Source organism: Hyalella azteca, unplaced genomic scaffold (genome assembly GCF_000764305.2).
Source record: "Hyalella azteca isolate HAZT.00-mixed unplaced genomic scaffold, Hazt_2.0.2 contig17794, whole genome shotgun sequence".
NCBI classification, from domain to species: domain Eukaryota; kingdom Metazoa; phylum Arthropoda; class Malacostraca; order Amphipoda; family Hyalellidae; genus Hyalella; species Hyalella azteca.
The window spans coordinates 18826-33611 of NW_025947564.1; the positions used below are offsets into that span (position 1 = coordinate 18826).

At 37.1% G+C, this 14786-nt stretch overlaps 1 protein-coding gene across 1 annotated transcript in view; it reads left to right on the forward strand.

The window, feature by feature from the left end:
• LOC108674200 (protein argonaute-2) overlaps window positions 1–13215 on the forward strand; it is a 28776-nt gene extending 15561 nt beyond the window's left edge. Inside the window, exons 2-17 of the mRNA XM_018162126.2 lie at window positions 1380–1457; window positions 2451–2887; window positions 3092–3235; window positions 3567–3703; window positions 3962–4125; window positions 4715–4857; window positions 5275–5490; window positions 5987–6172; window positions 7152–7321; window positions 7923–8104; window positions 8611–8783; window positions 9255–9439; window positions 10579–10785; window positions 11170–11288; window positions 11623–11794; window positions 12259–13215. Of these exons, the coding sequence (XP_018017615.1) occupies window positions 1427–1457; window positions 2451–2887; window positions 3092–3235; window positions 3567–3703; window positions 3962–4125; window positions 4715–4857; window positions 5275–5490; window positions 5987–6172; window positions 7152–7321; window positions 7923–8104; window positions 8611–8783; window positions 9255–9439; window positions 10579–10785; window positions 11170–11288; window positions 11623–11794; window positions 12259–12421 (2829 nt within the window). The 5' untranslated portion in view covers window positions 1380–1426 and the 3' untranslated portion in view covers window positions 12422–13215. The remainder of the gene's footprint in view (window positions 1–1379; window positions 1458–2450; window positions 2888–3091; window positions 3236–3566; window positions 3704–3961; window positions 4126–4714; window positions 4858–5274; window positions 5491–5986; window positions 6173–7151; window positions 7322–7922; window positions 8105–8610; window positions 8784–9254; window positions 9440–10578; window positions 10786–11169; window positions 11289–11622; window positions 11795–12258) is intronic.
• Window positions 13216–14786: the final 1571 nt, after the last annotated feature.

Consider the following 14786-nt stretch of genomic DNA (forward strand, 5'->3'; position numbering starts at 1 on the left):
TTTAAGGAATTTTTCAAAGCAAGTAAATGTAGTATTTTTCCACTTCCTTTATACTACATAGATAGGAAAAATGTTGACGTTTATGCCACTATTTTTAGTTTTGCAATATTCCAATTAGTTTTGCAATATTCCAATTAGTTTCGCTACTACAACAGTTTTACGACGTGTCGGAGGCCTGTCCCGAGTAGCCCCGCTTGTCCCGAGTAGCCCCGGTTGATGGTAGGCAAATTCCATCAATTACGTTTTCAAGCCGACACCTGGGTGCAACTTTTATGTTAGTAAAAATTTTTAATATGGCAAATATTTTTTTTGCTCCAGACCTTAGCAGAGGTACTTTTCCAAAATTGCACTTTTCACACTTTTTTTAAGCAATTTTTTAGAGATAGTAAATGTTTGATTTCTTGACTAGCTTTATACATAATAGATAGTAAAAATGTTGAAGTTTACGCCACTATTTTTAGTTTTGCAATACCGTATTTTGATTAGTTTAGCTGCTACAACATTTCTATGAAATGTGGGACGTGCGTCCCGATTTACCCCGCCTGTCCCTTTTTACCCCGTTTGATGGTAGGTCTCGTTTCAAGTCATTTGAAGTTTGTTTGGTTGTTGTTCAGTTTATGTTTAGTATTGGTTTATTGGTCTGATTCAGATAGGAACAGTGCAGTCACTCACTCAGTCACTGCTAGTTGGTGTGTGTAGAGGGTGGAGTCTGGTAGACATAAAACTTGTAGATCTATTGATAGTGTTGTGCACTGTGCTATCAGCTACCTATCTGTTATGTGACTCTCCAATGTAAAGAATATCTGCATTCCTGAAGTGTTGTTGCGGTTGCATATTGAAGCCTGTTAAATGGTCAATATTTAGCTCATTACCTTGCTCCATACAAACTTTACAAAGCTAATGAATAGACTTATCAATAATTGTTACCCAAAAGTCCTAAAGTGGTAAACACCATCTTGGCCATCCTTAAAGGCAATAACAGCCCTTTTTAGCCATCCATATTCTGTTATTGTTAGTAGGCTAATTGCAACATAAAAAAAACATTCCAAAAAGACAAAAAAGCTAAAAATAAAAAAAAAATGTCAAATAAATAAAAAAATTCTCAAAAAATAAGTCATTGATTTTATTTTTTTTATCAAAAAATGAAAAAATCACCAACCCTGGCAATTAGTGAGTTGAGCAGCATTTCCCTGCCTCTAGATGTAAAGTAAAAAGTTTAAATTTGAAGAACTTGATAGAACTAGGAGGAAGATATTAATTGCCAACTCATTGGCTGTACTAGTTGGGGTTTAGTGTGTCTTATGAAATATTTTCATTCTAAAATGGAATTGTACTGCTAAAAAATTGTTGAATTTCAATTATGTATGATTTTTTTCCAGATTATCTACAGAAAGTGTTGATTATCTTGCTATATATCTTCCACAGCATGACTTGGAAACAGAATCCTCTGCCTGACAGTAAGTGTTTAAGATCTTATAGGGTTTTGCAGCCCTTTTCCAAGTTCAAACTTAGATATGGTAGCATTTTTAATCACTCCTTAGTGCCAACTTTTAGGCCTCTGATTTATATCACCTATCCAATCTATTTAAAATTTTTGTCTTATATGAATTCTTTTTGTTTTGTCATGAAGGTTTTTTTAATGATGCTTGTTCATTTCCTTTCTCATGCTTTTATCATTTTGTATGGAAGACTAATGATAGTTTTTTAAGGATTTAAACTCTAGTTGAGAATTTTTCATTTTAAGAGCAACATCAGGCTGCATAAATTTATTACTTGTAATTGCTTTGAAACAATGAATTTATGTGTCATTTTGAGTATGTTATGGTAGCATATTATGTCCCTCTGATATTATGAGTTGTTCTCCGGAATGCTCTGCAATATTTGAACATGTGCTTATTATAATAACATTTTCTTTTTCTATTTGGAATGCTTATTTCCTTCAGTAATGAAAATTATCAATATTGTACATCATTAATTATGAATTAATTGGATTTAAGACATTATGTAATTATTGTCAAAAAAGAAGTATGGTAATTTCTATCAGTGGTAATTTTTGGCATTTGAATTCAAATGCAGAAATGGGGCTATAAAATATTTTACTCTTGTTATCCATGGATATGAAATATTTTGATCTGCTTAAAACACCAAAGATGTTCTCACACACTGCTACAAAAATATAATAAGGAATACTATATTTCTGCTAAACTTGCTTAATAGGCCATGCATTAAAGTATTGAGTTAACACTGTATTCAAATTAATGGAAACTCTTTGTTCTGAGTGTTTTGCATTTTTTCCCCAAATTATTTGCTTATATAGAATTCATTATTTGTATAAGGATTGCTAATTGTGTAAATGTGGAACATGATAATTGAACACATCTTGCATGAAAACCTTTTCAGCTGAAATTTGGTTATATTTTGGCTTAATTCAAATTCTAATTGTTTCACAGAACCTGAAATCCCAGTGCGGTTACCCCGAGAAGCTGGGGGACAGGGCACACTTGGCAGGCCTGTAAATCTAAGATCTAATTATTTCCAAGTGGAATTTGTGGCAAAGGGAACACAGCTATTTCATTATGATGTGAAAATAAATGATGCTGTCAAAGATGAAGATGATGAAAAAGGGGCAACAGCTGCTCCTCTGCCAGTTGGACTTCCCAAACCTGCAGCTGCTGAAGAAACTGGTGGCAAAGGCAAAAGGCGCAAAAAAGGGCGCGGCAAAGGCCAAAAAGACAGTGAAGCAACTGAGACGGGCACTAAAGAGGAAGCAATTGCTGGAGTGGCTGCAGTTGGGGGGTCACCAGATCGGGAGAAAATGACGGAGCGACGGATCCCCAAAGCCAAGCGTTGCAGGATCTTTGCCAATTTTATTGAAGAAAATCCTGGGGTAATTTTACTCTTCAAAAAATGTTATCAACAATAATATATGTGTTGGCTACTTATTATGTTTTGGTTAACCACAAAAAGTTGAATACTCATTTATTGTCAATTCATGATTATTATTGAATTTGATTTTGGTGAAGAATTATTTTCTTGAATTAAGCTAAACTTATCTGTTAAATAATGCCTAAAATCCCAATTATTTGGTCAGATATTTAGCAACTACAGAATGGCCTATGACGGCGAGGCCAATGCATATTGCTCAAAGAATCCCAGCCAATTTGTTCTGAATCAGCCAGTCAAGTTTTTCTACATCTTTGATGACAAAGTAGACAATAGGAAAAAGAAGTACTTGGTGAGTTAACATTAAACACCTGAAATTTCATTTACTTAGATGTTAATTAGTTGATAGCTAATTGGTTAATTGTTAGAACAAATTGATTAATCGTAATTAAGTACATGTTTGAAACATTCAGTATACCATTGCCATTAATCTTTTTTTCTACTTCTAGTGTGAATAATAGTAGGGTTATTTTATTATTTGTGACTTATTTTTAAGATTTAAATTTCTAATTGTAAAGTGTATTTCAATCTCCATTTCATGTCATTGATTTATAAAATATTAATAACACAAGGAGAGCTAATAACTATGTTGCTCTGCTGAGGAATAATTTATATATTTTTAGATCGAGTGGAAGCTTGTTCAGAGCGCAAAGATATCAGAATTGCTGGAGCATCTGCCAAGACTCAAGGCCTTGCCACCCAGGAGCGCCACCATCTTCCAGATGCTGGAAGTGATGTTCAACTATGAACGATCCCTCAAGTGAATATTAAATGGCTGTTGATTACAACTGTCTGTGTTATTGTTAAACAGTGTTGCACAAATGTAGTACATCAAGTCTTCAAACATGTCTATGTCATATGCATTTGATAAAATGTGTGCATTCACCGTTTCTTGACTTACTCTATTTATTTCAATGCGTACTATTAAAATTTTTGCCAAATTTCAAATTTGATCAAAATGCATCAATTTATTAGTTGTTAAAGCTTCCATGTAATAGGTATTCTGGTAATATTTCAGATTTGCAACAGTTGGCCGCAACCAGTTTTATTCACAAGAGAATCCTCAGTTCGGCCAGAACTACCAAATTAGCGGCGATAAAGAAGGCGTGATCGGATTTTACTGTTCACTGAGAGCGCGGTGTGGGTGGAAAGACACAGGTTGTCTTATGCTCAATCTTGATGGTGAGTGTTGAACTATTTTTGTTGTGCAATCTTACCCTAACTCACGGTTATCCGACTTATTCCTATTGTTTTCAAATTTGGTGACACAATTTGTGATGCAGCTCTAGTTTTTGCAAACATATTTTCTTGTCGATACTTAGCCTTATAAATACCATGTCATTCTAAGTTTACTTTAGTCTTTGCTAAAAGAAATAATTGAATGATCTCAATTCATATCATTGCATCTTCCTATCTCCTCTCATTTTCTCTTGTCTTCACTTCATAGAGGCTCTTCCCTTAAGTTTCATGGATCAAAACTTCATCTACATTTTTGTTCGAACACATGGTATATTTTGCCTGACGTTAATACCATAACTTTTAACCTCCCATGGCTTTAATCATCATCTTTTGCTAGAGTTATTTTTACTGGTTGCATGTAGAGTGTGGAGTTGTGTTGTTAGCTTTCTCTTGCGCTTGTCCTTCTATATGCACCACCAATAACGTCTGATCTCACTCATAATGATCATTATTAATACATGCATTAATATTTGATTAATTGTGTAGATTACGGCTATTATGAATAACTAATGTGTATATTCTGAACTTTCAGTCTCCCATACGGCCTTCTACACAGTACAACCACTGTTGGCTTTCCTGCAAAATACGTCAATTATTGGCCCCGGGATCCCAAGAACCCTTGACCGGCGTGCCATTGATGCCATTGAAAAGGAAATTGTGAAGAAAGACGTGCGGGTCAGTATTGTCTTGAAAATCCGTGGAAAAATGAGTACATTCCATCTATTCCCAAATTATTGAGCACAGAATTACTCGTGTTTTTTTGAAGTGTAACAAGATTTCATGAAGTTGTGTTTATTTGCCCTATCATATAATTTATCCAAGCTTTACTGACGTACCGTTTTAGACATGATCAGTATTTCAGAACGACCTTATAGGATACCTATCCCAGTAATACCTATCCCACCCATAATCTATTTACAATAGGAATAAAATTTTTAACTGTCACCTAATATATTCAGCAAAGAGTGAATTGCTAACTGCCAAAACTGATCTCAAACATATAAGTTAACGTCGAATGTTAGTAATTTTAAAATGGCCTCTATCCTCCAAACTCTTTAAAGTCCTCTAATAATTATAATTGAACTTTCACAGATCGTGACAACTCACGGCCTCTACAAGCGCCGCTACAAAGTGACGGGCGTGAGTAAGAAAAACAGTTTGACGCACACCTTCACGGTGGAGAAGGAAGGCGTCAGCCGGCAAGTGAACATCGTCCAGTACTTTCAGGACCAATACAAGTACAGGATACAGTATCCCGAGTTGAATTGCATCAAAGTCGGAACCAAGGAGACATTACTTCCAATTGAGGTAAAGCTATGGCTGGAGTATTTTCAAATTGATCTTGTATACCGTGAAGTCACGGACACACGACATGACGAGCACAATTGGGCATTTTTTCCATAAATGAGAAAATGCGTTAAAAAAAAAGTTGAATGAAAAAAGAAAGAAAATGCAAAAACAAAGCACATGGATGATTGCATGGTCAGATAGTGGCTTGAAGATTTAACGTTTATATTGACACTTTATTGTATTGTGTAAAATATAAACCTTGTCTAGCATACTGTCTTGGCGGCTTGCTTCCCAGCTGCAAACATTGCTAACGCAGTTACTTCCTATAGTTTTTTTCATTAGAATTGGTGTTTTTTTTGCATAATTGCTAATACTTATTCTTCTGTTCTGCATCAGCCTTGGCTGTTTTGTATCGGCCTTGCCTATCCTGTATCGGCTTTGCCTATCCTGTATCGGCCTTGTCTGTTCTATATCGGCCTTGTCTCTTTTGTATTGGACTTGGCTTTCTTGACAGGTGTGCACAATTGCACCTAACCAGCGTATTAAAGGCAAGCTCAAAGACGACGAGACTGCTAATTTCATCAAGCAGACGGCAGTGAAGCCCCAATTGCGTTTCCAGCAAGTGAACAATATTGTGGCAGCAAACAAATTTCCTGAGGACAGGATGCTGGAGAGTCTCGGTGTACGCATTAAGGCAAACGTGAGTAACGTTCATATTCTCTTGTGATAAATTAACTATTGGTGTGTTTTCCTGTACACTTTCAGTTGTTTATCTTTTAATTCAGTCGATTATTCAGTATTTATCGATTGTGTTTTCTAATTGAGATGTTTTCCGATCAAATTTCTGTCAAAGATTTTAGGCCATTACACAGAACCATATCTGGCTTAGTCTTGAAGTAGGTATTATTTAAACTGAATTAGGCATGTTCCTGAACGTTTAATCCAATAATGTAGAAGACGTCCATGGGGAAGACTAGGTTTGCTCCAGTCGCTTATGGGGTTTTCCTAAGAATGCTCCAGTTGCTTATGGTTTTTATCCGTGGAAGAGCAGTCGCCTTTATGTTTCAGGCGCTGTTAACTTTTTTTCGCTATAATTTCTCATTTTATGTGTTAATAACTAATACTCTTGTTCAGTAATTAGTACTTTATGAAGAGATAATGAAAATATTCCCACAGTCGATAGAGAATTCGAATTTCCAGGCCTCGTTGTTTATGCAAATTGCAGAGATATGTAATTTCTCCTTGATATCTTTTTCTTTCAAGTTTATTTTCACAGCAACGACGCTGTGAAAATAAGATAGTTTAGTTCTATATTTCCAACCACGCCATCGCGTTACCATTGCAAAAAAGTTATTTATTGACGAGTCAGTTGTCTCTTAATTATATTTATTTAAACGCCTTGGCGTCGTTTCATAATTCAAGTTTCGTGGAAAAAATGCAGAGAATTTTTTAATGAGATAGAGGACGAATTTGTCGATGTTTTGCTTGATATTTTAAATAACTTTTTAACGTAATTAATTGTGTAAACGAGATCACGCCACAAATAACAATTTGTTTAGTAATTCTGGTATTCATTCCTGTTGAAAGGCCATTCGCAGTGTATGTGTGAACACCCTATGGACTTTAAAAGTTAATAATGGCATTCTCGTTGTGTTTCAAGTAAAATTATTCATGGGCAGCCTGTGGACTTCAAAGGCCGCGTCTTGGATCCCCCCGTCGTGGAGCTGATGGGCGGCGCCAAGCCCCGCGTGGAGCGCGGCCAGTGGAGGGCAGACCGGGACGGCTTCTTGCTGCCCGCCGCCCTCGATCATTGGGCTGTCCTCAACTTCAGCCGCACCAGAAGCCTTGAGTGAGAATCTCGGCATAAAATCTTTAGCCACCAATTTTCTTGCGAGTGCAAAACACCTAACTGCTGACAGTAATCATTGAAAGAAATTTAACGGGCAACATATGTATATGGCAACTTGGTCATAGCGCAGCTTGAAATTAAATTCGATATATTTATCCGAGGGGACGAATCAGCATCATACATGAACAATAACGTCATTTTGTAAGGCAACATTCATGTACAGCTGGATGCTAAATAGTTAATTGTATAAGAACAGAATTACTTTAAGGGGAGCGTCTACTCTAAAATTAAAAATTGCCACTTTTTCGGTTTTTATACTCATTTTAAAGCTGACATTCTGCCCTATCCAACGGTACCACTGCCATCTCTCTACGTTGATTTATGATTTCACGGCATTTCATGAAAGGGGGGTGTAAATAGCCGAGATAAATTTTAGGGTAGACGCTCCCCTTAATGTCTTCTCTTGAAAAATTGAGTGCCTACATAGAACACGTTATCTTATGTTTTAGCAGCAAAAGAAATGATGTTTTAATCTGTTGAATGCTCTCAGTTTTCATGTGAAATGCTCTCGGTGTTCATTTGTACGTTTTGTACGCTGCAGTGACTTCATTGACGCGGTGATGACGACTGCGCGTCAACGAGGTATGAAAGTCCAGCAGCCCTACCACGTGAGCCAGCAGCTGCGACCTGAGGAGGCTGAAAGGAGGCTCATTGAAGCGCATTCCAAGAACAAGGATGTTAGAATTATCGTCTGCGTCATCGAGAAAGGAGGAGATCAGTACAGTAAGTGAGAGGTAGTGTTGTACACAATATTTTTATTCTGTAGGCACACTGACGAAGAAGTTATAAATTGCTAAATTTATAACTTCTTCGAAATTGTTTGTATTGCTTGCTCTTGAGCTCTCATGAATCTTGGCGCTAATATACAGTTTTGGTTCGTAATCTGTCATGCTTTGAAGCTCAACTGACGTGCCTATTTGTTCCTTCTTAGTTATGAAATCTTGCTCAGAATCATGGAATCCAAATTCAACCATATGCCGGGTACAATTCCATATGCATATATGCCAGGGTAATGGGAAAAATTGTACTTCTGAAGGTATATTATTGAAGACATGAAGATGGAATTCTGCTTCTCAAAACAAGCGAACATCTCGGATCGATTATTGTTGATGACCTTTTCTGAATTCAGTTCAATTTTCAGTAAATTTCCAGGAAATTAAACTTTACGTGAGATATCATACATATCTATGTATCTTATTCATGGCTGACATGAAATATTTTACGAGCAGAGATCATCAAGGAGACCGGTGATCGAGTGTTGCGTGTGATCACTCAGTGCGTTCTGTCCAAAAACGCCTACCGCCCAAACCCAGCCACTATTGGCAACATCCTGCTCAAGATGAACGCCAAGCTCGGAGGAATCAATCATAAATCTTTCTATGCTGCTCAGCCGTATCATCAGGTGAGACTTCAGCTGAGCGGTGCTATTTCTATTTCATTAAATATTTATTATACCAACATTTAATTCGTCTCTATGGTGAAAATGGCCATTTCCGCGCCTATTACTTTTGCGTTCTGGTGACGCTTTTGTGACCTGGATTTCTAGATGATTGATAAGAAATTTTGACTTTGAAGTTTATTTACCTTGCATTTGTTAGAAGCGCTAAGCAAGTTAAATAAATAAGCTACCTTTTTTGGTGGTTCTTGATAAGTTAATAAACTCACTGAATTGTCCATAGAACTCGTATTGCTTTTGCAAACGATAACGACGGTTAGCTGAAAGATATTATCTTTCATAACTAAATATTTTAATTTAATTGCGAGGATTTGATCGAGTTGGATTATCTAGACTGATTCATCTCACAGTTTTCTTGTTGCTCAATTTATAATGAGCTGCATTACAAATATGCTCTACATTACATGATTGTTACAGCTGTTCGCCGAGCCCATCCTCGTGATGGGCGCGGACGTGAACCACCCGCCATCGCAAGACCGGTCAACGCCGTCGCTGGTGGCGGTCGTGGGGTCGCTTGACCCAAACGCTTGCCGCTACGCCGTCGAGGTGCGCCACCAGGCCCACAGGGTCGAGATGATTGAGGAGATGAAGCTCATAACAATGTGAGTTACTATGTTATACTTAGTCAAGATGAACTAATTTGAGACAGTCGCATAGTCTGTAGTGCAGTCATCTTTGCCTGACTTATCACCATGTAAGCTTCTATGTCATACCTAGTCAAGATGAACTAATTTGAGACAGTCGCATAGTCTGTAGTGCAGTCGTCTTTGCCTGACTTATCACCATGTAAGCCTCTATGTCATTCCTACTGAAGGTACACTAATTTGAGAGATTGTCGCTTAGTCTGTAGTGCAGTCATCTTTGCCTGACTCTAATCATCATGTAAGTTCTCTTCCATGTGGTGCAGTCATTTTTGCTAAATTGGACCCAATAAAATTTTGGTTTCTGGTTTTACGTGACAATTTCTTAACCGACAGTTTTGTGTCTGAATAATTTCGGCCTGGAATGTATGATTCAAAGGTTATTTCGCGAGTTGAATTAGTCAGTTACCGTATTACTGGGTGAAAATGCTGTGGATTACCAGGTCACTAAATTTGGGGTCTATCACAGAGCATTATAAGGAGAATTATTATTAGTGAGTAATTCTTCTTTCTTTTAAATGTTATAGTTAGCTAGCTTCAATTTGTTAATGGCAAGTCATGTTTTTAATACAAGTTTCTTCTTAATTCTTTTTTCTATCTTGGCTTAAATTTTTTTTTTTTTTTTTTTTGGCATTTCCGATCATTTTAATAATATATTCATGATTAATTGCCTATATTTTTAATAATCCCCCTTAGTAAAAAATTATTCTTCTGAATTGATACAACTAAGTTATTTGTGTGTAGATGCAAATATAATGAATAAGAGGAAATTTAACTATTACACCCATGAAACGCACCTTTAATTATGATTCAGTAGGAAAACGTGAATGGTCTACCTCTACACTGTCAGCTTCATGGAAATTACCATGCCTTGTGATCTCGTGTGGTTATTCATTGCTGTTTGGTTTCTTTTCATGGGCAGTGATTTCTAATGAGCAGAGTGCTCCAAAAGTTGAGTAGAAGTATACTTGTATTAGATTTATTTCACTCTACGTCATATCCTCCGATTTAATTTTTTGTAGATGAGGAAATTGCCACCCTTTTATTCATCGCTTTGCTGATGGCTTATCTAAGCAATCTCTTGACATTTCTCCAATCAGGAACCTGTTGAAGCAGTTCTTCGCACAGACCAAAAGGAAGCCCACCCGCATAGTGATGTACCGCGATGGTGTGAGTGAGACGCAGTTCAACGCTGTCGTTGCCTACGAACTGCGCGCCATGCGACAGGCGTGTCTCGAGCTACAGCCTGACGGCGAATACAAACCAACCATGACCTTCATCTGCGTGCAGAAGCGTCACCATACACGGTACTGCAATCTCTACGTACACAGATGCATAAACTTTCATCGAACTTTAGCTTATAGGGTTTGGTGTTATTACAAAATGTAGGTACGGTACTCGTATAACTGATCAATAAATATATCAATGTATGATAACTACTTGAGCATTCACCTGCACATTGTTTTAAGTAATAAATCTCTGCAAACGTTCATCAAACTTTAGCTTATAGTTTTCGGTATTACAAAATGTATGTACTCGTATAACGGATCAATAAATATATCAATGTATGATAACTACTTGAGCATTCACCTGCACATTGTTTTAAGTAATTGTTTTAATTAATTATTCTCTGCCTTATGTCATGGAGAGTGAACCAGTGTTAAATATTTCTTGTTGATGTTTTACCTCAGACTGTATGCGGCGGATTCAAGGGACACCGATAGGTCTGGCAACGTGCTGGCCGGCACCGTCGTGGACCACACCATTACCAGCCTATCCAACCGGGACTTTTTCCTTTGCAGTCATGCTGGTTTGTCCAACCTCGTCAAAAATTGCTTTCGAGAAGTTGTAATGCAAATTTTTTCTAAGACATCAATTAAACTGTTGCTGGTCTCCAAAATTCTCTATTCTATCCCAGCGCTGTTAGCAACAGTGATTTATTTTTTCAATTCTTCTTGAGAATTAGGTAGAAAAGATATTTCTCTATGCCCAGATGGCGTTGCTAAGTTGTCGGTTATTTTGAACTTAATTGGCTGATCAGTTCCTCTTAGGTACTAATATTATTATTTAAGAGTCTCGTCGTACTTATTATATTGTGTTACTGTTGCAACCAAGATTGAGTTCAAAGCGAGATAATATTACAGGCATACAGGGGACGAGCAAGCCGTCCCATTACACGGTACTGTGGGACGACGCGGACATGCACATGAACCAGCTACAGCTCCTGACGTACTCCCTATGTCACAACTACGCGCGCTGCTTCAGGAGTGTGTCCATACCGACACCCGTGTACTACGCGCATCTTGCCGCCGCCAGGTTAGCTGCCACGCAAATATTGAATCACATCAATTATGCATTCTTTGGTTATAGTCTGGTGGCATGTAACAGCAGCCAGATATTGCTAAATAATTATGTAAACATCTCATAAATATTATATTACATGTTCTGTTATGTAACAATTAACTCTACTAAACACCTACTTTTTCTCGGGTTTTTCCGCTGTTGATTAACGCACTAAAGGCGCTCGTGGACTATACTAAAAAAACGGCTACTTACATCATAGAAATATTTTATTTTTCATATATATTCAGCTGCTGATTGCCACATATGATCAAACCTCTAAAATCAAAAACGTGCCCAGTAATCAGATTAAATCAATCACATGCATGATCATTTTTGGGTTAGAAGACGATATTATTGCAAAAAAATTGGCTAATGTAGAATTTTCCTTGCTCCTCTGTTGTTGAATGTTGGAGTGCTTATGATTTACTTGTTTGCAGAGCGAAGGTGCACTTGGCAGGAGCCCAATGCAAGGATCCTGGGAGGTGGGGGCTGCTGGCGCTCAACAGCTCTACTGGCTCCTTCAACGAGGATGACTTGATAGAAGCGACGCGCGTCGAGCGCGGCACGCCTGGTCTTAGTAACCAAATGTTCTACCAGTGAATTGGTCGAAAAGAAACCCGTTTATTTTTATAGCTTCATGAGCTTTTTTCGATTGATTCGACACTTGTTGACTTGATGGAAAAGAAACCCGTTTATTTTTAAAGCTTCTTTAGTTTTTTCGATTGATTCAACACTTGAATATTGGTGAAAAATAAACCCGTTTATTTTCAAAGCTTCATTAGCTTTTTGAATTAGTGTTTTCTGTAGTGTTGAATTAGTGTTTACTTATATGTGTTTATTTGTAACTTGGTTGTTTTGTGGCATTAAGAAACTATAGTTTTGCTTTCACTTCATAGTGGCTTAAAACCATAGAGAGGCTCGTTTCGCCAAAAAATATGATTTTATTGAATTTTTGACTCTGGAACTTGTTTTAACACTAGGTACTTCAGTGATATTCCTCTGACAGGAGAATAGGTAAGTTTCTTAACGAACTACTAGGTTTTGCCTCGCCTTGAATGATCTTAATCTCTTCTGGTCATGTTTTTATATTTTTTTTAACTCCAGGGGTATTCTTTTCTATTGGACAGAAGTTTTTTTTTAAGATTCCATAGCGGCTGTGGTACGTTTTTATTTAAATATAACTGCTTTTAGATGTGTACTGATCGATAACAAATGTCATGAAATAACATAGTTTATCTGCTCAGATTAAGATCCGTTGTCTCTCAGCGAGACTCATCTTGATAGATGTTTTATCTTCTGTATTTAAATAGTCGCGCTCGAGTGAGCAGCGTCACTTCTGTTTCGGCCTGAAATGTGCTCCTAGTATAACCAAATATATAAGCTTTTGAGATGGTTGTGATTTATTTTTATTCCAAGTGAAATGGTTCGCGTTTAGGGGACTATACTCTGTTGTTACTGCTTCAATTTTTGTTGTCTGTGGGAATTTTTCACCGAGAATTTGCTATGACCTGGTTGACCCGTATTTTTTTATTTAAAAAATCAGATTCAATTAAATAGTAATACTATATTTGTTTATTTTAGGATGCTTTGAAAACGGTGTTGGGCTAAAAATTATGTCCAGTTGTAAGTTTCCTCCGACACGAAAATTTATTTTATATGGAATACTTTTTTTAGGAAATTAATATATATGCGAGAATTTCACATTTTAAAATCCAGTTCTGCTAATATCTTGGTTCATGATTTGTCTTGTCTGAAATTTATATATGATCGTTTCAGTGTAACGACTGGGTAAGGCTGCTCAGTGGTTACCGTTATATGGTTACAGTTCATCATACAAGGATTGGAGCAGTGCATTGCAGGTTCGGTTTCCGAGCAATATATAAGAATTCTGTGAAGTCAATAATCGGCGCCATGCGAGATTTTTTCTATTCAGTGCTGACATTTACCATTATTATATTTTCTGAATATTGCTATCATTATTTCTACTGTTCAATTTACAACAAATTCTGTAAGGAAACCTTTGCATTATTCGTTCGATCATTGAACTACTTGATTAATGTTTTCTTCTTTTTTCAAGTGATTCGAATGAATGCTATAAACGGATAAGGTAGTGACAAGTTACAAAGAATGAATTAGAAAAATATATATTAGACAACAAAGGCTTACTTTCTTATGATGTGGAATACTAAGATCAGGGAATGGTTTGATTTTGGGTGTATTCCTGAAACGGTGAAAAATAGTTGCGGTTATGCCCGGTGGAAATATTATTTCTTTGAATTAAGAAATATGTGTGATTAACATCACAATTGTGGAAGTTCACTGAGTGGCAATAATGCTTACAATATGAGTTTCAATATATTTAAAACCGTATGAAATAAAGTGTAGAAGTACGAGTGAAAAATATTAATTCTTGTTGATATAGCCGTGGAGCCAACGCTCTACCTAGACATGCATTGCACAGCTACACTTCAGCTTCAGAGTAGCGAAGTCGCAGACCACGACAGAAACACCAGTAGGCAACGGCTCTAAGTCACTTCGCCGAAAAAAGGATAGTCTTCATTGAGGCCCTATCTCCACATCTTGCTGCTGTAAATTTAGTTATGTAGGGTCCGAAAAATATTGCGCAGGTAAGAGTCGGGGTGAGATTGGAGGTTGGGCCATGCTAGGGTGTGACCTCCAAGAACACTTACTGATTGGATCATTCATTGGCTGCAGGCTTACGGCGCTATGAATTCTAGCACATACCTTCAAAGGCTACTCTGCCCTTCAGCCTGCTTGCGCATGGGAAGAAATAAAATGGTGAAGGTGATATTGGGCAATGCTATCCACGAACCTGCATCCAGCCCAGTTACCGGTTGAATGTGATCTAGTCGAATAAGTGCAAAATGGCAGGCCATTATTTCGTTGAGGTCTATACAGAATAATACTCGGTCCAATTATGAATCCAAGGGTTCAAAGTTACATT